Source organism: Sceloporus occidentalis, unplaced genomic scaffold, assembly GCF_023333645.1.
Source record: "Sceloporus occidentalis isolate IW3139 unplaced genomic scaffold, rSceOcc1.0.p SCAF_8, whole genome shotgun sequence".
Classification (NCBI taxonomy): domain Eukaryota; kingdom Metazoa; phylum Chordata; class Lepidosauria; order Squamata; family Phrynosomatidae; genus Sceloporus; species Sceloporus occidentalis.
This window is the reverse complement of record NW_028316988.1, coordinates 27,241,637-27,265,438: the sequence shown is the minus strand read 5'-3', so window position 1 is coordinate 27,265,438 and position 23,802 is coordinate 27,241,637. Positions and strand designations below refer to the sequence as shown.

Genomic DNA, 23,802 nt, shown 5'->3' with positions numbered 1-23,802 from the left:
AATTTGCAGAGCTTCAAGGCCTGTCCCATAACCTGTGGCATGTGAGAGTTGCACATCAAGCATGACTAACTCTATGCATTTTCAAGGGCAAGCGACTACTGATATGCGCTGAGGACCAGTTCGGCCAACCGAAACTGAATCAACACAACAGGTATCATGCTTTTAGTCTTTTTCTCCAACTTGCCATGAGATTTTCTTCTCAGAATAGGCAAGCTGTGGAGTTCCACATGACTCTTTGCCACTTGCTAGCAAGTGCATTTCTGTTAAACCTGGAAGCTTTGCATGGTTTCTTAAAGCAACTCTCTCTCAACAGTATCTCCTAAACCAGAGGCATCTTTTTCGTCACATGAAATCTGGAACCCAAATCAGTACTAAGGACATATTTCCCCAAAACCCAGTTAATAGATTGCAGGGTTTTTCCTACTGCTCCTTTACAGTTCCTTTGACTGCAAATACCTTGCAAGGGAATTAGGAAAGATCCAACCACTGTATTTCTTTTCCTCTACACTGGTGCAGTCAAAGATCAACTCAAGAGATCTTATCTGCTGGTGATTCATTTTGAATTTTCCACAAAGGTATTCCCTATTCCCTTCTGCTCTTTCCTGCCCAGTCGATGGACTGGATGATAGAGAAATGCAAACTGATACATTTTTAAAAAGAGAAATATTCAGATGCAAAAGCAAGCGAATCTTTCTCTTCTGCGCCTTCATGTCATTTCTGACTCTGATGTAGTGGTTTGAGCACTGGACTATTACTCTAAAGACCAAGGTTCAAATCCTGGCTCAACCATGAAACCCACTGGGTGATCTTGGGCAAGTCACACTCTCTCAGCCTCAAAGGACAGCAATATCAAACCCCCTCTGAACAAATCTCGATAAGAAAACATTGTGGTAGGTCCACTTTAGGGTCACCATAAATTGGAAATGACTTGAAAGTACACAGCAACAAAAGGGTTTTCTTGGCAAGGTTTGTTCAGAGGAGGTTTGCCATTGCCTGCCCCTGAGGCTGAGAGAGTGTGACTTGTCCAAGGCCACCCAGTAAGCTTCATGGCCAAGTAGGAAATCAAACCCTGGTCCCCAGAGTCCTCCTTAAAAATATGGGGTGCTTGGGTTGTGACAGAGATGGCACCCCTGAAAAACTTCTAACCAACTGGCGTTTGAGGACGAGTGAGACTTGGATGGCCTGATCTAGTAAAAGGGGACCTTTGGGTTTCGTTCGTATCAGCTTTCTGGGATGTCTATATAATCTATTTATTAATATCTGCCCAACAGAACAGGAATGGTCTAAAAAATGAGTCAGCAACTCAAGTGTGCCCTCTGCCGGCAAAGTGAAAAGACGGGCATCGCCAAGGAACAATAGTTGTGGGGGTTTGAGGAAAGGGGATAGGGGAGAGATGGCCCCAGTGTAGTGTGGCTGGACCCGGGTTCAACATTTGCAACCATCACAAGGCTCTCTGGATCCTCTTGGCTGCGTCACTGGTTTGTGACTCTGACCTACCTCACAGGGTTGTTGTGAAGATAAATGTTGGTGTACACCTTTTGAGGTTAAGAAGCCAGTGAAGCTTTGAAAGCTTGCAACATGCATTGTTTTGTATTTGGCTGGCCCAATAAAGTTTTGTCAAGCTTCTCTGCAAATGACAAAATAAAGTCCCTTCCCATGAGCATTTGGCTGGCACAATCTTATGTCCGAGACAGGATTTGACCCCTGATCTCGAGTCATAGTCCAATGCTCAGACCCCTACAGCACCCTGGTTGATCAGTTCTGCCTCCCTTTATAGCCCTCTCACCCTGATCACATATTTGGAGGGGGAAAGAGAGTCTAGAACCCTAGAAACTGGATTAAGTTGGGGGGAAATGGATCAGATTGACCCTTCTTTGCAGTGTCTTAACCCTTGGACCAGAAACCCAGCAGAGGCAAAGGGATGAATGAAGTCACAGCAGTGGTAACAATGGAGAAAGAAGGATAGGAGGCTGGGGGTGGGAGGCATGAGACCAAGGATGGGGTGGACCCTGCCTACGTGGGCAGAATATTGAGCAGGCCTTGGGTGGGAATCCTCCCCCACACTCCTCTGCCCTGGCACTTTGCCCCATGGTAGCAGGGTGGCAAGGGAAATGTACAAATAGCCTCCCCAGCAGGGATGATCTCTAAGAGAAGGGGGACCATCATTTTGCAAAACCAGACACAGGAGGCGTATTGCAAGGCTACGCAGATCTACTTGGAGCCACTTTTGAGTCCCTGTACCGAGAGAATAAAATAATAATAATAATAATAATAATAAAGAGTAAGAAAAATTGCTGAAAAAAATTAAATTGGTTTGAATTCCTTTGGCATATGCTATATGTGCCACCATAAATGGATTATGAGTAAGAAAGCCTCTGGGTTTCAAATTTTATTTTATTTTTCAATGTAAAATGCCCTGTGTGACTTTTCAGTCTGGCAGATTCAGAGTCTGGGGTCTCATGGATAGGGCAGAAAGCGAGATAGAGGAATAATTTGCTGTTTCTGCTCCTGGCTAGACTGACTTCATGATTTCTAACCCCCTGACACCATTTTGAAACAGGTTTCTAGTCCTCCTGCTGCAGGGAAAGCAGCAGCCCAGGGTTGCCTTTTTATCAGAACCCACAGGCCTCTCTCTGTGTATTGGGATTGCTTGGAATAGAAGGCTCCTTTCTTTCCCCAGCTCTCCAGCCCTGTTGAGGAAAGGCACTCTGCACATGCTCAGAGGAGGGGGGATTGTGAACAACAGCAAAGGCTTGGAGGACTTTTCCCTCCTCCTTCAAAATTTCGTAGCAACTCTTTCCTAGATCTTTCCACCTTGGATGGCTACTTGTCCTTTCTAAAATGGCAAAGCCCAGTTAGGAAAGGCTAAGCTGGTTTTTGGAAGGAACAGACACACACAATCCCAGCTACCCTGGAATCCATATAGGAGGACACACAACCCTTTGTTGAATGTGTAAGTCTCCTCCCTTCATTAGCTAGTCCTCTTTCCCTCTCTTTAAAGCCACCCTCCTGGAAGACAATATGTATTTTGTGTGCCTTGATGGGTCCCTCCAAAGTTTGGGTTCACCTCTTCATTGCTTGATTTGGAAAATGTATGTCCTTGCAGAAAAGGACAGAAAAAATCTTTATTTTATTTTATTTTGCAGTGGATTCCTCTGTTTCAAGGTTCCAGTCCTGCCACACTTTTGTCCTACATCTGAGAAGACCATTCACCTCACTGAGCACAAGGAGATCTACTCTAGAGGAGACAACTAAACAGTCCCAAGAGGAGGACATGCCAGTAGGTGTGTTTTACTCTCAGGTAAATCCTTTGGAAATTATGGGACTTCTTTGGGTGACTGTGAATGTCAAGGTTGGAGCGCACATATTGATTCTGGCATGTAGTGGTTTGAGTGTTGGACTGCAGCTCTGGAAACCCAAGGTTCGAATCCCGTACTTGGCCATGGAAACCATTTGGTGGCCATGGGCCAGTCACACTCTCTCAGCCTCAGAGGAAGGCCCAGACATACCCCCTCTGAACAAATCTTGCTAAGAAAAGTCCATGATTGGTTGCCATACGTTGGGAATGACTTGAAGGCACACAACAAGTCTGTTGCGACCAAACAAAGAGTCTGGCATAATTGTGAAAGTTGACCACTTTAAGATAAATTCATGCTTTTTTCAAATAAGGTCAGAAATGTCAAGGCCCCCAACCACAACAGATGTGTCCTCCACAATCCCATTTGCTTGTTTTTCAAATTTAGAGGTTGAGACAACCAAAGATAGAGAAATATACAAATACGTATACTGTACAAATATGCTCCCTAAATATAATCTATGGTATTATCTTTTTTTAAAAAGGAGGCCATGTTTATATGAAAATACTAGTCACAAAGAAGGGGAATGTATAGCCCAGTTAAACCTCTTAGCAGAGCAAGGCCACACAGGTTTCCTTAGCAGCAAGGCAAAGTCAGCCCTTGGTGCCATTTTCAGACCCAAGGAAAAGAGACTGGTTGGGATCACATTATGTCAAGCGGGAACCCAGAAGCTTCATCCATTTCCATGGGTCTGATCTAGTAGAGACTAAAACAAGATCCAATCCACTTTACTTCCCAAGTAAAGTGGGCTTCACCTTCCTGAACCACACTTTCCTGGGCACATGCCTACATGTCTGCTCCAAAGTAAAACCCACCGAGTATCATAGAGGGTACTTGTAGGTACCCATGGATTGGGACCAAGGGTTGTGCATCTATAATAGGATGGCCACTCAGCAGTGCCTCCTTTGTCTGTCTGGTTTGAAAGGCTCCCTTTCTTTTACATGAAAATCTTGGGCCTCCCTTGGCTCTGAAGCTGGGGATCCCAGCTTGGGCAGGGCTTTACTCCCGAGTAAACCAGCTCCAGCCTCCCCCAGTGCCATAGATCTATGGCAACCACCCCAGAAAGAGATTTGGATGGAACAAATACCCTGGCATAGAAACATCCCCCTCATTCTGAAACAAACCAAAGTAGGACTCACCAAATCACCAAATAAACTCTCCTAGAACATGGCCACATATCGCCTGGGGGGAAAAATCTACAAAAACTCACCAAATCTCTTTCCTTGGATGCCTCTTCTCTGGGAATGCCTTCCTCTTTTTTTCTCCAAAAGGGATGGGATTTTCCTAAAAGGATGGGATTTTTCTCTCTGGGAAAGAAAAGAGATGCTCTTTCTTTCTCTCTCTCTCTCCAAGCAGCTGAAGGTTGTTCTTTTCTTTTTTTCCCAAACAGGAGAGGAAAAGAAGACCAATGGATGGAGATGGAGATGGAGAAGCCACCAAGGGCAACACCAAGCAGAGATCCTTCTTAGTGGTGGGATGAAAGAAGAGGGGAAAGATGGAAGAAAACCCCAGGCGTTAATCCTTCTCCAGAGGCCACTGTATGCCTTGGTGCTCTGGGTGGCCACAGATTCCCACTGCCAGCCTTTAAGGTAGGGAGGTGCTTGGAAAACAAAGTTTTGGTCTCCTCTTCCTTCTGTCCCACACAGACGCACCCAGGGAGGGAGGCATTCTCCTGGGGCTGGGCTTGGGAAGGAGAAGAAGAAGGAGGAGGAGGAAAATTGGGCAAGGAAAGGAGGAGGGAAAGGCACCCACTCAGCAAAGGGAGGAGAGAAAGAAAAGGAGAGGAAGGGAAGGAAGGGAGGAGGAAAAAAAGGCAGCCAAGAGACGCACAGCCAAGCTTGCCGACTCAGCAGTGGGATTACTGTGCGCTTAGTGACGCAGAGGCATGGCAGAGGGTGCCAAGGAGCTCGCCCTCAGTGCCAGGCTGTGCCCTCCCTTCCCACCAAGCTTTCCTACAACAGATCTAAATCCCTAGCACCCAGGCCCCCCAACAATCCCCATCTGGTAGGCACATTCACCCATCCTCTCCCTTCCCACTTTTCCATCTGCTTTGACAATGTCCCAGCTCCTCTGTCTCTGTCTCTGCCTCCCGCTTTCCCCCTCAGCCGACTTTGCTGCAAACTAAAGGGCCAAAGGAGTTTGCCTTCTGTTTAGGAACCTGCCACACTGCAGCTTCAGAGCTTGCAAACCTCCACTGGACAGATCTTGCTAAGAAAACCCCAGGATAGAGTCGCCAAAAGTCAGACAATGACAAAGACACACCACAGAATGAATGCAGTTTGACACTGCTTGCTTGGTGCCATGCTGTGGAATCCTGGGATCTGCAATTTGTTGTGGCAGCAAAGCTCTCCAACAGAGAAGTCAAAATTGCTCGCAAAACTGTGTGTGTGTCTACTGTGTGCCTTCAGGTTGTTTCCAACTTATGGCGACCCTATTGTAGGGTTTTCTTGACAAGATTTGTTCAGAGGAGGTTTGCCCTTGCCTTCTCCCAAGGCTGAGGGCATGTGACTACAAATCCTACAATTGCATAGCATTGAGCCATGGCAGAGGCAGAGATGTGCAGAAATAATCCCAACACCGCTTTAACTGCCCTGGCTCAATGCTACAGAACCCTGGGAATTATAGTATTGTGAGACATTTAGGCTTCACTGTCAGAGAGCTCTGGTGCCACGACAAAACGACAATTCCCAGAATTTCATAACATTAAGACAGGGCAGTCCAAGTGGAGTCAAACTGGATTCTTTCTGCAGTGTGGATGCAGCCTGAGAAGGCTCTGTTGTTCCATTATTTCCCCAAAGACACAGAAGGAAGGAGTTAGAGGCAAAAGGAGGAAGAGAAGGGACCTCCAAAGCAAGGTGACTTGTAGTTCCTTGGGAACTACAAAGAATTTTCCTAAAATGCCTCATCCTCCTGTTGTTTCCACTGGATCTGAGACATCTCTTACTGTGTCTGGGGCCCAGGTGACCCAAACTAGCCTTCGTCACTCAAAAAGCCATGAGGACAAACTGGTGACAAGGTTTTCCTCGTACATTGGGCTCTGACTAAGATATTCCAGTGTGGTCTCTGACCTGGCTGTGACTTGGTCCGCTCTGAGTAATGGTCAGACTCCTTCCCTCCCTCCATATCCCATCTTCTGGGTCCTCCTGTACATTCTGTACATATATACCTGCCAACATTTCACAAATGAACACCCGGACGCTTCATATCAAGGCGTGGTCAGGATGACAAAGATCATTAATGAGGAAGAAAAGACAAGCTAGGAGAAGCTGCAGCCATTTGCTTTTGCCTGAGACAACTGGGAAGAGAAAGATTATATATACTGGAATATGTCAATTCTAAAAACCAAACCTTGAGTTTGCCCTTTTATATAAGAGACACCATTTTTCTAACCCAATAGTATATCATGGGCAAAGCAACACCCTGTTGCACAGTTGTCAGAGGTCCAGGAGCCTGGTTGAAATATTCTGTTTGTTGTCCTTTACCCTCAACCCAACCCCAGGCCTTTGCTCGGAATATTTTGTTGGGGTTTCGAAGCCCAACCCAAAGGCTTGGGTGAATCAAAGTCAAACAGAAGAAAAGTCAAACAGAAACTAGCAAGGAAGCCGCTTGAGTCACAGGCTGCGAATGCAGAGCTGAAAACATCCTGATATAGATGGAGTATAAAAGAGATGGGGCAATGGTAGAGGAGGAGGTTTAATGTTGTTGATGTTGTTGTTACAGTGGGCTCTTGGTATCTGTTGTGGTTTGGTTCCAGGACTCCCTGTGGATACAAAAATCTAAGGATGCTCAAGTCCCATCAAATACAATTGTTGCTGTTGTGTGCCTTCAAGTCCTTTCCAATTTCTGGTAACTCCCAAAGGCTTATCAGAAGGTTTTCTAGGCCAGATTTCTTCAGAGGAGGTTTGTCATTGCCTTTTCCCAAGGTTGAGAGAGTGCAACTCACCCAAGGTCACCCAGGGCCTGGTAAAAGCCTGAACTGTCAACCCTATTTAAAAGAGACAAACAGTTTTAAAACCAGGCCCATGCTTTATTATTTATTTAAATAATTCAAATCCCGCTTTTCTCCCCCAACATGGGACCCCGAAGACACAAGCATTTGGGGATAAATCGGGGACTTGCAGCCCAACAACATCTTGAAGGTTGCATGATTCCCAGCCCTTCGGAAGAGAATAAACAACAGGAAAACAGGGGTGGGAATCACATAGCTCTCAAAATGCTGTTGGACTGCAACTCCCAGCATTCCTAACTATTGGCTATTCTGGCTAGCGGTGACGGGACTTAAAAGTCTAAACACTTCTGGGCATCTGCATAGCACCATCTCTGATTTAATACACAATCAACTAAAAGGTTAAGACATAAAAACAGTACAGCACTCTCTTATATTACAGCACACTCCAGATATTGATTGATTGCAATAGCCATCATCTCCTTGGCACTCATAATGTTGGCTATGCCTGTTAGGTGATGTAGTCCACCTAATATGTGGATTAATATGTAAAACAGTACTTTGTGTCCAGTATGTTACTGTAACTTAACAGTAACTGTGCATTTCCTTACCATTAATTTAAACAAAAAGCATTTCCCTTCCCTTCTGGTAAAGCTTTTTGCTTATGACGCAGTAAATCAGTAAAGACCAGTTTTGGTGGACGAAGCTTGATTCTTTCTTTCTTTCACGCTCCGCTATTTTGTTTCCGGTGTGTTACTGTAACATTACAAAACAAGACCCTGTGAACAGTCTTCCTTTCCTTCTGACAATCTTTGGTCTTGATGTTGCTGTACATTTTCTCACCCGTCCTTCAGTGAGTCAAAGAGGTACCCTGTGGTTTGAATCATGTGCGTGGGGAGGGCCAGGTCTCACAAGTAGTGAACATACATTGCTCAGAGAGAAAAAAGAATGAATATTTTCTGTGGTATCAAGGCCTTGGAAAGTTGGAGCAGACAAGTTAGGCTGGTGGCCCAGCTCACAATAAGGATGTTTTATTGATCTAATGAACAATGGAGATATCAAATATGTCATCGCTTCTCAGCCTTTTGGCTAAGATCAAGTGAGATTTCAAATATGTTAACGGTTTCCTGGTGATGTAGTAATGTAAGCACTAGACTAGGACTTGAGAAGACCAGGGCTTGAATCCCTTTGGGAAAGTCACACTTTCTCAGCCTCAGGGACCCCTCTTTGAACAAATCTTGTCAAGAAGAGCCCACGAAAGGCTCACCTTAAAGTCACCATAAGTCAAAATCAACTTGAAGGCACACAACAACAAAGATTTCTATACTTTGGCTCTGTCATGCATCACAATGCTACATCAGAAGAAGGCTAGGACTTGGAAGGGGCAGCTATGAAGGAACTAGACAAGTGTCAAGGTGTATAAGTGAATGCTAAAGTTACGATGGTCCATGCCATCATCTTTCCCATTTCTGTGTGTGGCCGTGAAAAGGTGGACAGTGAAGAAAGAGGATAGGAAGAGAATCAGCTCATCTGAGATGTGGTGCTGAAAGAGAGTACTGTGAATCCCAAAAAGACAAATCATTGGGCCTGAGAGGCTCTCATACTTTGGACATACCATGAGATGATGTTATTCATTGGAAACGACAATAATGCTTGTTAAAGTGGAAGGCAGTAGGAAACGAGAGAAACTGCAGTACAGGTGGACACAGTGAAGGAAACCACAGTGATGGATTTGCAAGATCTGAGCGGAGCTAACAGGCTGACTTGGAGGGTCATTCAAAGGGTCAACATAAGTCAAAGCTGACTTGGTGACACATTAGGACAACAACAACAACAAAAATAGATACATAGACAGACAGACAGACAGACAGTCAAGCATCAACTCTACCAGAAGCCAAGATTCCTAAACTGAAGCTGATGTGACACATTTGAAAAGAAAATAATTCTGGGGAAAGCATTAAATATGTCCCCCCTTTTCCTTTTCTTTTAATGACCAGACTTTTCCTTGCTTTTAATTCTTGTGCCAAGCATCCATAGCAACCATTTCCTTGCCCTTATTCCTTGGGTTCGATATTTGAAGTTTGAGATTTTGGTTTCCCCTCCTTTTGTTTTTATTGTTGTGTGCCTTCAAGTCGTTTCCAACTTATGGTGAGCCCACTATGGGGTTTGCGTGGCAAGATTTGTTCAGAGGAGGTTTGTCATGGCCTTCCCCTGAGGCTGGGAGAGCGTGACTTGCCCAATGTCTCCCAATGGGTTTTCTTGGCTGAGACAGAAATCGAACCCTGGTCTCCAGAGACACTGTCCAACACTCTAGTTGAATTATATTCTATTGATAGTTTAATTATATTTTCAACTTTTGCATCATCTTATTCCAGTTGGTGTTCGGGAACTAACTGTTTTATATGGAGAGGCTTCCTGGTTTCATGTGCTGTGCTATTTTGTAACCTATGCTTTCCATATTTGCATGGCAGGGAGCTGGACTGGATGACCTTGTGGCCCCTTCCAACTCTAAGATTTTGTGATCACCCACAAAAGCCATCATAAAACAGAGAAAAAACCACTACTGCCGCACCTGGTGAGGTCTGATCCAAAAAGTTTGTAAAATACAGTTGGCTGTCCATATCCACAGATTCTTTTACTAAATTGTATTTAAGGAAACTTGAGCATCCACAGATTTTGGTATCCGGGGTGGGGGGGATCCTGGAACCAAACCCTAGTGAATACTAAGGGTCCACTGTATATATTTTTTAAAAGAAGAACTCAACACTTTTTTGTCTGGCTTATGGCTCGAATGCTGAGTGGGGAAAAGCCTTGCTTGTTCCACGTGCCTGGTTTGTGACGTCGGGTGGGTGGAGACATTGTGGGTATATTTGTCTCTTCCTTTGTGTGCGCTTCCTTCCCAGTAAAAAAAATGCCGCGCCAGAGAAGGCAATGTGCGTGCATGACCCACAAATAGATTGTGCGTGAGTCTGTGTGAGACAGATTGCGAGGGGTTTCGGAGGAGAAGGTTTCATGCTGTGAACCAAACTAACACGGGGTCTTCTGACGCTCCCTCTCCCTTTTCTTCAGGGCCAACACACCATGCGTCATCCATTTGCGCATTCATGTGCCTGGACAAAGTTTGCCTCAACATATCCCCTAGCCCAGAAATCTGTGCCGCTTAAAAGAGGCAGAAATACAACAAGAAAACCTCCCAAAGAGGCCCAAAGAGGTTTTTAAACAGCAGTATGGAGGAGCCAAAGAGAGCTGGCATAGTCTAGTAGTTTGAGCATTGGATTATGGCTCTGGAGACCAGGGTTCGAATCCCCACTAAATAATGAAATACTTATTGGGTGATTTGGGGGAAATCACACTCTCTCAGCTGCAGAGGAAGGCAATGGCAAACCCCATCTGAAGAAAGTTGCCAAGAAAACCCCATGAGAGGTTTGCCTTAGGGTGGCCGTAAGTTGGAAACAACTTAAAGACACACAACACTACCATACGCTTAGAACTGCCTTCCAGAAACAAGATTGCCCCTTCAGGATCGTCCCAGGACTTGAGGTTTCCAAACCAAAAGTTGAGATGTAGAGATGGTCCCTGGGATGTCATTAAGCGTTATGCATTTATTACCAACCACAATTTCCCACAGCTTGTCATTCAGATACATGTATGCGCACACAGACAGACTATTTGCCTATTGGGAAATTAAAACAGAAATCTTAACTAAAGAATCTATTCTCAGATTAAGGTGAAATGAGGGAAGTTGACTGCAGAGCAGAGAAGAGGGTGAGCCCTGGCACCAACATGACTGAGAGACGAGGAGGAAGCTAACTAAATACATTGATCCCTTGACGAGTCTTTACAAGTTGCAACAACAAATCAATTACCGGTAATCTTTGCAAAGTATAGCAAACTGCTTCTCTCTTGGAGATTTATACACAGCCCTTTCCTCTTGCCTGGAACTGAGCACCCCCAAACCTGGAGAAATTGCACCCTCAGGAAAACTGGAGACTCAAGGCCAGGCTCTGAGATTTGGCAGCAATACCCAAAACCTCTCTGCAGTGCCAGATCCCCCTTTGGCTCAAGGTCATGGAAATGAAGCCTAGTTGAGGGATGACTGTCCTAACCATGCTGGCAAAGGGATGATGGAAAAGGAATGGACTCCCTCAGTCTCACTGGTTCTTCTCCCACACACCCGGCGCCTGCTAATACCCCATCCTCCGCCTTGACCTGTGGTCCCTCCAGCTATTCCTAGCCTCCTGGGCAATCCTACACACACACACACCTTGTTAATTCCCAAGGTAGGCGCCTCTCCAAGCTTTGCACCAACTTCTCCCACACGCCGCTTGGCTGGCAAGCCGCCTCCACAGCACACCCTGACCTGCAGCGCTTCTCTGGGTATTCTAGGGCCGGGCTGAGTTTCATACACAGGCACGCAAGGAGTCAAGGTGATGGAGATGGGACTAGGAGGCGCATGGGCAAGGTGCGGCCAGGAAAGCCTTTGGCAATAGAGAGGCCCATGCCAAGGCTAGAAAAGCCTTGGTGCTCAGCATCCTCTAGCCATGAGCAGAGTGCAAGCTCCGTTTCACACTTAGATCAGCACAAACTCATGTTCCCCTTTGTCAAATCATTTCCTAATGTGTCCATGAGCTTTGCTTTTCCAGCTCCACCTTCTGCAGCTATCCATAGAATCATAGATTCTTCAGCTTGGAAGGGACCCCAAAGGCCACCTAGTCCAACTTGCAGCCAGGCAGGAATACACAACTAAAGTGCTCTTGAAACACAGCCACCCAACCTCAGTTTCAGGACCTCCAAAGATGGAGAATCCACCACCTTCTGTTTTAAAGGTCTGCTGCTTTGTGAAAGGGCCCTACGCTTTCTGTCCCTTGTCGGTCTTCAGCAATCCCTTATAGGCCTCTAACTCATCCTCATTGTCTGCATTTACACCTTCAGTTTCCCCTCACTGCTCCCACACACATCCCTAATTCTTCCTTCTTAATTTAACAGTATGAGCTCTCTAATTTCCCTTTGTTACATCCCTTCAACTCTCCTTCACTGCCTCTTGTTGTTGTTGTGTGCCTTCAAGTCGCTTCCAACGTATGGCGACCCTAACGCAACCCTATCATGGGGTTTTCTTGGCAAGATTCATTCATTACCATTGCCTTCCCCTGAGGTTGAGAGTGTGTGACTTGCCCAAGGTCACCCAGTGAATTTCCATGGCCGAGCGGGTATTCGAACCCTGGCTTCCATAGTCACAGTCCAATGCTCAAACCACTACACCATGCTGGTTCTCATGATGGCAAACAGATGATGCAAAATGGTAGATAGATAGATAGATAGATAGATAGATAGATAGATGACTCCAACAAGATCACACCCTCTAACATTTCACAAATGAAAGCTGGGAGACATGTGGCCAAGCAACATGAAGGGTAACCAAGGTAGCAAAAGTTACCAGTGAGGGAGAACACACAAACTAGTAGAGGGTATACCAGTTTGTTTTTGCCTGAGCCTACTAGGAAGGGCAAAATTCCACTTCTTCCTTTCTTCTGTCACCTGTTGTTAACTGAAAGCAAACTCCTTTTGCACTTTGAACTCAGTTTGCAGCAACTGAAGTAAGATGACAACAAAATGGGAAAGCGGGAGGAGAAGATAAAAACCAGGACATTTTAAAAGCAGCTAAAAAGTGGGATGGCAGGGTATTACTTGGGACTGTCCCTGACAAATCATGATGGTTAGAGGATATGCTATATTGCATATTGAGCTTAAAGGTGAACCCGAAGCAGAGGTTTGGGGTTGGGATGGGAGATGGATATGGGTGGATGCAGAGAGCCAGCTTGGTGTAGTGGTTTGAGCCCGGATTATGATGCTGAAGATCAGAGTTCAAATCCCTGCTTAGCCATGGAATTTAATTGGGTGACCTTGGCAAGTCACACTCTCTCACCCTCAGAGGAATGTAGTGGCAAATCTTGCCGAGAAAATCTTGTGATAGGTTCACTTTAGGATTGCCACAAGTTGGAAATGACTTGAAGGTATCCAACAACAAGTACCCTTCCTTTGTTTGAGTGCAGCCACTGAACTACCACCAGGAGGAAAATGGCTAAAAAGGCAAAGGGAGAAAGAATGGAGAGAGAGAGAGAAACCTATGCGCTACTGAGGTTTATGACCAAGAGATTTCAGACCTTCCTTCTCTTCCCTTGCAATACTGCTCATCCCTTGATCTTGTTCCAATTCTGCATTTTGCCCACCCCAAATCAATTATTTCCTGCTTTGTAAGACTTCAACCCTGGAGGTTGGGTGGTTTCTCCCTCACCCCTTCCCCACCCTTGGGTACAAAGTCCATGTTTGGCTGGCATAACCTGATGGCCCAACTAACACACACCCTACGTCTGGGTGAGTTTTGGAGTGAGACGGAAGGGGGGCATGAATGTCCAAAGAGCATCATTTAAGACCTTTCCCTATGTTCCTGTTCTAAACCGCCCCCTTCTTTAGAAGCGTGAGGACTAGAAAGGTCATTATTTGAAAGGAAAGGGCTATAACTCAATGGGTGGCGCATCCATTGTGCGTGCAGGCCCACATTTCCAGTTGGCAGGCTCCAGAAGCAAACCACGATGCCCGAAACCCTGCAGGGCAGCTGCCAGTCAGAGCAAGCCACCGGGGGCCGGCGGACAGGACAGCTCAACTGCTTCCTACACTCTCCGGAGCCGGGTTCTGCCTGTCTCCTTCCACCCAACGCACCACGCCGAAACCCAGTAGCGTGCCAGGGTTTCTAGACTCAGAGCAGATGGTTCCGTCTGGCTGGCTTTGCCTGTTTGGCCTGGATTCGTCAAGAAAAGCAGATGCTCCTGGCTTCAGCATCACCCTCTTTCCTGGCATGGCTTTCCCGTTCCCAACCAGCCTGAGAAGACATTTAAGACATTTTCCTACATTCCAGTGCTAAATCACTCTCTTATTCAGAATCATGAGGACTAGAAATTTCATTATTTTAAACTTCCACCTCACTTCAAAGTTCACCTAGCTGTGCCAGCTCCATGGAGTCAAGGACTCTGATTGGCATCCAACAGATGCCAAGTTCCAACTTTGGCATCTCCGCACCCCCCTGACCACCCATATGAAACCTTGCGATGCAAGCCAACAGGCTTTTCCCTGACTTACACCCTCTGGACATTTGGGACTATAACCCCCATTAGCCCCATAAGCCAACATAGTGGATGGTTAGGGATGCTGGGAGCTGTAGTCATAAAGCTCTCCAAAGGGCACTAAGTCAGGAAAAGTCATGGTAAAAATATTTAATTTAGAAGGACTACTGGTCTCTGACTCAGTTTATGGTGGGTTATTGACTTACTATTGATTCATACAAAGTCCAAATTGTTTTTTTGGTTGTTGTTGTTTTGGTTGGCATTCATGTTGTTCCTGACTTTTGGTGACCCTAAAACTACCTTATCACAAGGTTTTCTTAGTAAGATTCCTTCAGAGGTGGTTTGCCACTACCTTCCTTGAAGGTGAAGAGAGTGTGACTTGCCCAATGGTTCACCCAGTACATTTCCATGGCTGAGGGGGAATTTGAACATTGGTCTTCCACAGTCCTAGTCACTCAAACCACTACATCAAGATAACTCCAATATTCCAACCCCATCCTAAGATTTCCTTGGCAAAATTTATCAGACCAAGTTTGTTGCTGCCTTTTCTGAGGCTGAGAGAGTGGAATTTACTCATACCAGTTGGAGATTCTAACCTTGGCCTCCCTAGCCCTCAAACTGCTACACCATCTTGCCTCTCTTAGGGTTTTCTTGGTGAAATTTGTTCAGAAAGGCTTTGCTTTTGCCTTCTTCTGAGGCTGAGAGAGTATCTTGCCCAAGGACACCCAGTGGATTTCCATTGCTGACATTTGAATCCTGGTCTCCCAGTGCCACTTGAACTGGCTGGCTCAGCCAAATCCACATGACTTAATTCTTTGTATACACTGGATTTCTTTTTGAATCCAGAGTTTGGTTTAGGTGGGCTTGCCTTTTTCCATCTATTGTTTTCTCCTCCTCCTTCTCCTGCTGTTAGTTTTCAGATCCTTCCCTTCCTTCTGCCTATTGTTGGCTTTCCTCTTGATTCAGAACCAGGAGGACTGGAAACTTGCTTTGTCTTTAGAGGAATCAATACAGAGTGACAGTGCCAGGAGCAACCCTTGGCATCTCCAGTCATGGCTGGTCAAAAGACCTTCCTTTTCTTTGAAATCCTGGAGGGCATCTTTGAGACATGTAGCTGAATGGTGTTAGATTTGGGATTGATGAAGGGAAGGGATTCTTCAAAAAGCATGCAGTTAAACTGTGGAACCACTTGCCACAAGATGTAGAGTGATGGCTGCCAACTTGACATTGCTTCCAAAGGTGGAACAGATCAATTCATGCAGAATTCATCAGAGGCTCAGTCAGGATGGCTCTGTGCCACTTCTAGTATTTGCACTTCGGAAGAGACTGCCAGAGGATACCAGGTGCTGTGGACTATACTTCAGAGGAAAAACATTTAATAAGAGTTTTCTTAGGCAAGGCATATACAGCGATGCCTTCCTCTAAGGAAGGCACCGCTGTATATTCCTTGCCTAAAAAAACTCTATTAAATTCATAGGCTTGCCATAAGTTGACAGGCAACTTGAAGGCACAGACACACGCATTCCTGCATACCAGTTACTCTGCAGTGCAAGATGGGAGGTGCAGTTGCTTACCTTCTACCTGTCCCACTTTGGCAGGGACAGTCTTGATTCATCCTCTGCCATCCCATTTTTCAGCTGCCTTTAAAATGTCCCAGTTTCTCTTTCCTCCTCCCGCTTTCTCCCTTTGTCCTTCGCTTACTTCACTTGCTGCAAACGTAAGTTCAAAGCACAAGAGTTCTTTTTTGATCTAATGTTGTAGTGGTTTGAGCACTGGACTAGGACTCTGGGAGACCAAGGTTCGAATGCTGGCTCAACCATGGAGACCCACGGGTGACCTTGGGCAAGGCACACTCTTTCAGCCTCAGATGATGGCAATGGCAAAGCCCCTCTGAAGAAAGTTGCCAAGAAAATCTGCCCTAGGGTTGCCATAAGTCTGAAGGCACTTGAAGGCACACAACAACAACAACAACAACAAACCTTCAGTCTGTGGGGAAAATCACAGGCTACCTGTGGCCACTGGACAAATCCCCCCGCCAGTCCACCAATTAAAATGTTTTGGGGTGCAATCCCAGCACTACTTTGCAAGATGAACTTTGCAAGAGCTGAGTTGGGAGTTCGAGCCACACACATTATGGGAGGAGCATAGATCCTCAGGGGAGGATGTCCAAAACCTGAGTGGTATGAAGGAACACGCCCTGAGGTGAGGTTTGCAAGATCTGAGCGGATTGTCTCTGCAAGATCATCTCTCTTTGTTGTTGTTGTTGTTGTTTTAAAGATAAGCTTTGCAAGAAAGGAACTGCTGGAGGCACACCAGGTTTCAAAATTAGCTCCTCTGTAGGTTAAACCAGGTGAGCAAGAGCAAAGCTTTGAATTATCCCAGCCAGCAGATCTAGCCAATAATCTTCACCCTAAATGTTAAGATAAGGTGCTTTGGATTAGCTGAGTCACTGGATCATGGTGCCCTGAAAAAAGAAGTAGGGTGAGTGAATTATAGTTTATCACGGATGGGATGCAGAATGAAGCCAGCAGGCCTCTGTGCATTGATTCAATCTGGGCACTTCTCCCAGATTTCACCCCCCAAAATATCAGTTACTCATAACAGGATCATCTATGCTTCAGTCGAGTCCCTTTTGCAGGCTAGAGCACTTTGCGCCAGCAGCTGGAGTACCTTGGAATACAATTGCACAACTCCTCAAAATTAACATCTACAGCACAATCCTCAGGTGTGAACCCACAACTGCATTCGTGAGGGCTTACTTCGCCACCTCTTTTGAGGTCCTTATGGAGAGGCTGGATAGCTATCTGTCCCATAGACTGTGTCCTCCTCCATGGCAGACGGCGGTTGGATTGGATGTCCCTTGGGGTCCTTTCCAGTTCTTAAGATTCCCTGATTCTACTTAGCTGGGAATAGGAACTGCAGAAGTGGACCATGTGGCCAGGTGCAGGACGCATGTGGCCCTTAAAAATACAACTGGAGCACCATTCAGATGGAGAAACAGAATGCTTCTTGGCAAAGGATATCAAGCATGGCTGCATACTATCACCCTATTTATTCAATATCATACACAGAGCAGGCTTAAACTCTGAGGCAGAAGGAGTGAAGATCGGAGGAAGGAACATCAACAACCAAAACGATGCAGATGAAACCATGCTACTAGCAAAAAACCCAACAAAGACCTGGAACAATTCCTGAAGAAGGTCAAGAAGGAAAGTGCCAAGGTAGGCTTAACGTCGAACACTAAGAAAACAAAAATAATGACCGCAGAGGATCTACCATAATTAATCTTAGATTCGAACCCATGTCTCTTGGAGTCCTTGTCTAACACACAAAACGTGCAACCACAATATCTCCCTCCACTGTGGCTCTTGTGTTGCGACTGTCAGAACAAAATATTGAGGCATATCCTTATTTACCTGGGAGATTGTTTGAAGATGGTTTCAGGAGTGGTGAAAAACAGAAGAGCAGATGGCACAAGTGACCAAACATATACCCTCCAAATGTCCTGATTTGGCAGCAACAATCCTGATTAATCCTCTTCCATCCCACTTCTTCAGCTACTTTTAAAATGTCCCGGTTTCTCACTCCTCCTCCCACTTTCCCCCTCTGTCCTCAGCTAGTGGCTGCAAATTGAATTCAAAGTGTAAAAGTTATTTTGCACTTAATTGTATTAGCATGGGGGGAAAGAAGAGGAGGCAGAATCTTGCCTTCCCAGTCAGCTCAGTCAAAATCAAACTGCTGTAGCCTCTCTTGGCTTGTGTGTCCTTCCTCACTGATACCTTTGCCATCTTGACCACACTCTGATGTTGTTTGGCCACACACGTCCTAGTTTTCATCTATGAATACTGGGAGAATATGAGATCCAGGCTCAGGTTCCTTCTCCCTTGAGCCATTTAACTCACTGTAAAGCTGTGGCTTTGTTTTTCTCTCAGCCTGGCCTACCTTGCAAGGAAGATCAACTAAAGAGAATAGCCATATTTGCCACTTTGTTGTTGTGGTTGTTGTGTGCCTCCAAGTAATTTCTGATTTATGGCGGTGACTGTAAGGCGAACCTATCATGTGGTTTTCTTAGCAAGATTTGTTCAGAGGAGGTTTGCCATTGTCATCCTCTGAAGCTGAGAGAGTGTGACGTGCCCAAGGAATCCAAATCCTCCTCTGACAGACTGGACAGGATGCAGATGAGACAGAAAATGCACACAAATTTTAACTGCAACAGGGAACCCTAAAGAGGGAGGCAAATGGACTGGGACTTTATTGTTTAGTTTTTACTTTATTATTTACTTTACTATTTACTATTACTGTTAACAAATACAAAAAAGGTTTGTTTGTTTTAATTGGGACTACATTTGTCATATTTTACCAGCAGGGCCAGTGGGGTGTAATGGGCTGGGTGTTGGACTGGGACACTAGGAGATCAGGATTCGAATCCCAGCCGGGGCATGGAAACCCACTGGGTGACCTTGGAAGAGTCACACGCTCTCAACCTCAAAGAACCACAATGGCAATCCCCCTCTGAAGAAACTTGCCAAGCAATCCTATGATATCATTGCCGCAGGGAAACATATATGTTTAAGTATAAGTCGGAATAATATAAATTGGAACATATCATAGATCATAGAGTTGGAAGAGACCGCAAGGGCCATCCAGTCTAACCCTCTTCTGCCATGCAGGAAATCCAAATCTAAGCATCCCCGACAGATGGCCATCCAGCCTCCGTTTGAAGACCTCCAAGGAGGGAGACCCCACTACACTCCAAGGGAGTGTGTTCCACTGGCGAACAGCCCTTACTGTTAGGAAGTTCCTCCTAATGTTGAGGTGGAATCTCTTTTCCTACAACTTGCATCCATTGCTCCGGGTCCTAGTCTCTGGAGCAGCAGAAAACAAGCTTGCTCCCTCCTCAACATGACATCCTTTCAAATATTTAAACAGGGCTATCATATCACCTCTTAACCTTCTCTTCTCTAGGCTAAACATCCCCAGCTCTTTAAGGTGTTCCTCATAGGGCTTCATGTTTTCCAGACCCTTCACCATTTTAGTCGCCCTCCTTTGGACACATGGCTCCAGTTTCTCAATGTCCTTTTTGAATTGTTTTACCCAGAACTGGACACAATATTCCAGGTGGGGCCTGACCAGAGCAGAATATAGTGGCACTATGACTTCCCTTGATGCAGCCTAAAATCGCATTGGCCTTGTTAGCTGCTGCATCGCACTGTTGACTCATGTTCAACTTGTGGTCTACTTGGACTCCTAGATCTCTTTCACATGTAGTTTCATTCAGCCAGGTGCCCCCCATCCTATATCTCTGCATTTTGTTTTTCCGCCCTAAGTGCAGTACCTTACATTTCTCTGTACTGAAGTTCATTTTGTTAGCTGTGGCCCAGCTTTCTAGTCTATTCAGGTCATATAAGTTGGAAATGATTTGTAGGCTCAAAACAACAACAACACAAAACAGCTCCTAAAAGTTTCCTAATGCAAAAGCATGGAAGTTTCTCTTGAGAGATTCAATGTCCTCTGCCTAACAAAGGGGGCTCACAAAGGATCGAGACATCATGTCTCTCAGAAGAAATAGCCTTTTTGTATTGCTAATAGAATTCAAATTGTATCTCCTGGACTTTGGAATGCTTTATCTCCAGTGCTATCTGGCCAGGAGGAGACCCACTTGTAGAGAACAACACAATGACAACACTTTGAGGAAATCCAGGCCTGTGACTAACATTGTCATTTTATATATTTTTCCTCCTATAAGTTTTTTTTAACCACCTTTGTCTGATGAAGAAGCCGGCGTGGCTTCCAAAGCGTGCATCACATCGCTTGTGCATTTGGCTTGGCCCTAGGAAGGCATCCCTGTTTTGTGGATGTTCTTGTACTAAATCCACGCCCTGTGACGATCTGTGGAAAGAAAAAAATAATAATTCCGGGATGGAGGATGAATACGCATTGAATAACCACATGCTGTGGCATGGCCTTGAGTCAGGATTGGCAGTGGGTGTCCCTCCACCCCCAAAAGGTGTGACCCACCAGTGACGCGCTGTGACTGTCAGAAGCAAACACTGGGACACACTCACAGCCCAGGCATTCCCACGCCCCTCTCGTCCCACTTGGAGCCTGGCCCGAGAATGCCAAATGGCTCATGCCACCCTCTGCCCAGCCCTGGGGAGGTGGGAAATGGCCCTGGCACAGGCACCAACCCAGAAATGGCATGCCTACCAGCTGGCCTTGGATGTTGTAGGGTTTGTGGGATTTCTTCCTTAGACGGCAAGGAAGGCCAGAGGGGAAAAAGTTTGCTCTGCCAAGAAGCAAATAGGAAGAGATGTTGAGATCTCCTCTTTTGGATTTTAAATTGTAAACCCCTCAAAGCAGGGATCTGTGCTCTGGTAAGTTGTAAAAGACCAGGTTTTGTGGTATAGGGGTTTGAGCATAGACTAGGACTTGGGAGAACAGAGTTCGAAACCCGCACTCTCTCAGCCTCAGAGGATGGCAAGGGCAAAGCCCTCTCTGAAGAAACCTCTTGATCGGTTCACCTTTAGGGTAGCTATAAGTCGGAAATGACTTGAAGGCACACAACAACAGAATGCCACACCGTCTAAGCCAGAGTCTGTACTTCCAGGTTATGTGTCTCCATTCCTTGTCTATGAATTAAATAAATTGTTGTTGCTGTTGTTGCGTGCCTCTAAGTCATTTCTGCCTTATGGCGACCCTATCATGGGGTTTTCTTGGCAAGATTTCTTCAGAGTGGGTTTGCCATTGCCTTCTTCTGAGGTTGAGAGACTGTGACTTGTCCAAGGCCACCCAGTAGGCCATGTAAACCCACTGGGTGACCTTAGGTGTTACATTCTCTCAGGAAGCCATAGATGCTGCTCATGCCTCCAGCTTACCTGGAAGCAAGATCAGTAGAGCAGCAATGAGTCCAGGACAAGTCGCACTGTCTGTGCCTCAGAGGAAGGCAATGGCAACCTCCTCTGAAGGAATCTTGCCAAGACAACCTCACAATATGCTGCAGTCAACTTGAAGCGATGTAACTGAGAATCAGCATGGCATACTGGTGCTGATGCCGTATTAGGGCTCCAGGGTTCAAATCCCTGCTCAGTCATGGGAGCATACTGGGTAACCTGGGCAAGTCGCACTCTCTCAGCCTCGGAGGAAGGCAATTGTGGCAAACCCCCTCTGGACAAATCTTGCCATGGTAGTAAGCTAGAAATGATATGAAGGCACACAACAACAAAACCAGAGGAGTGTGCGAACACACTTTCTTAGCCACTTCTGTGGCTCCTGAGTCTGACTCCCCATCCTGCTTCCTTCTCTGTGTGTGGTTCTGCACCCAGCGCCTTTGGACAGACGTCACCCATCCTTTTCCCAAAATAATGGTCATCATTATCTCAATTGCCAGGGATTAGATTGGAGCAGACCTGGAAGGAGGAGGAAAAGATTCCTCAAAGCACCCGTCAGCACCAGAGCCCAAAATAGAACCAGGCAGCCCAGGATTCCTCTGACCGCTAGGCAACACTTCCTGAGTGCCAGAAGGTGGGGCAGCAGGTAAGTCATCCTTCTGATTCTCCAAACAAGAGTAAGAGCCAGGAATAAGGGGGTGGAGGGGGGAGGGAAGTGATTCAGACCAGATCTCTCGCACAGCACACAACTCAAGCATCTCAGGCTTGGAAGGAAGGAAGGAAGGCGGGAACTCCCATTGACCTCAATGAGGCTTCCTCCCAGGTAAATGGGTGACAAGATTTCAGCCTCAGGTGTCACTGAGACCTCTCCTTAGATGAGCTCAAGCTTGCACATCTGAGAGCAAAGAGAATCGCACAACAACACACTCTCAGCCTTAGGGGATGGCAATGGCAACCCCTCCCCCTCCAAAGAAACGCTGTTATGGCCTTAGGATCACCATAAGTTGAAAATGACTTGAAGGCACACAACAACAGTGACATTGATTTATCGATTGATTGATTGATCGAATCAACTGATCAACCATCTCTCTATCATCCTGCCTTTCTCCCAGGATGGGACCCAGGGCCAGGGTAGCTCATAGTATAAGTTAAACCAAAATGCAGTTAAAATAGTGGCTAAAACAAAAGTTTACAAGCAATTAAATAAAGAATTATATTTTAAAAATTCAATTTAAAACATTTGAAAAACCAGTAAAAGCACAACAGCCACGATAAAAATACAGCATGCTCCAATTAAAAGAACTTTTGCAAGGGAAAGTTAGCAGTCCCATACCCTCCAACTCTCCTAGTTTGGCAGGGACAGTCTGGATTAATCCTTTGCCATCCCACTTTTGGCTGCCACTCCCCCCCTTTATCCTCAGTCTACTTCCACTGCTGCAAATGGTGCACTCTATTAACTTGTGGGAAGGAGAGGCAAGGAGAGATTCTTGTCCTTCCCAGTTGGCTCAGGCAAAGACAAACTGCTGCAGCCTTTCCTACTTTGTGTGGCCTTCCTTGACCACACTCTGAAGTTGCTTAGCCACATCTGTCCTGGTTTTCATCTGTGCAATGCCAGGGGGTTTGATGTCGGAAACCTTAGAAAAGTGGAAAGAGAGCGGAGAAGGGGCCAAGAGAGCCTTCTGTGGGAGGGAATGCCATAGTTTGGAGCAGCCACCAAGAAGGCCCTCCTCCTATCCTTACCAGATATGCTTCTGAACATGGGGGGACTGATAGAACCCCCACCCCACCCATTGGATCTTAAAACTCAGGCAAGCTCATACACTGAGAGGTACATTCTTTCATAGAGCTAGCATGATCTAGTGGTTCAAGCATTGGATTATGACTCCGGAAACCAGGGTTCAAATCCTCACTCAGCCATGGAAACCTACTGGGTGGCCATGGGCAAGTCACACTCTCTCAGCCTCCTAGGATGGTGACAGCAAAGCCCTTCTGAACCAGTCTTAACAAGAAAAACCCTATGATAGGCACACCATCTTTCCAGCCAAATCTTGCGACTGCAGGCTCTCAAGAGTTAACTGGTTCACAGTTACATTCATAACAATGTTTTTAAAATATTAATATTAATTTTAATTTTAATAATGTCTGCGTGGCTTGCTCATCTCCATACTGTCTGAAGAAATCAAAACACATAGACACACACACACAAACACACACTGTTACAGGAAAGTTGGTTATATATTTCCCCATGCGTTGTCCAATTACTGCCTTTGATGTTTTTACAGAGAGGCGGGCCGTGCATAAATAAATGATTTTCCCATCATTAAATAGAGCATCAGCCGTGTCCTAAGAGGCTGAATTGGGGATCAGAGTGGACTGCCTGGTCTAGTCATTGGACCTCACCAATAAACTCATTAGCTCCTGCAATGCAATAAAATGACACAACCAGACAGTATGGTGTAGTGGTTAGAGCGATCACAGTTCTTCCTGAAAAATTC

General features: G+C 45.8%; 2 protein-coding genes across 7 annotated transcripts in view; one reads left to right on the top strand and one right to left on the bottom strand.

The window, feature by feature from the left end:
• MIDN (midnolin) overlaps positions 1-4,780 on the bottom strand; it is a 36,645-nt gene extending 31,865 nt beyond the window's left edge. Inside the window, exon 1 of the mRNA XM_089535739.1 lies at positions 4,567-4,780. The gene's annotated coding sequence lies outside the window, so the exon portion shown is untranslated. The remainder of the gene's footprint in view (positions 1-4,566) is intronic.
• Positions 1-23,802, top strand: part of LOC149308408 (uncharacterized) — a 154,491-nt gene that overhangs the window by 119,055 nt on the left and 11,634 nt on the right. For 4 of the 6 annotated variants that reach the window (XM_089535740.1, XM_089535741.1, XM_089535742.1 and 1 more), the window contains 4 exons: positions 3,147-3,284; positions 4,747-4,945; positions 17,492-17,641; positions 21,808-21,953. In XM_089535740.1, the coding sequence (XP_089391866.1) occupies positions 3,147-3,284; positions 4,747-4,945; positions 17,492-17,615 (461 nt within the window). In that variant the 3' untranslated portion in view covers positions 17,616-17,641; positions 21,808-21,953. Of the gene's footprint in view, positions 1-86; positions 152-3,146; positions 3,302-4,746; positions 4,946-17,491; positions 17,642-21,807; positions 21,954-23,802 lie in introns of those variants that run through there. The other 2 variants (XR_016282147.1, XM_089535745.1) reach the window with 2 other exon arrangements.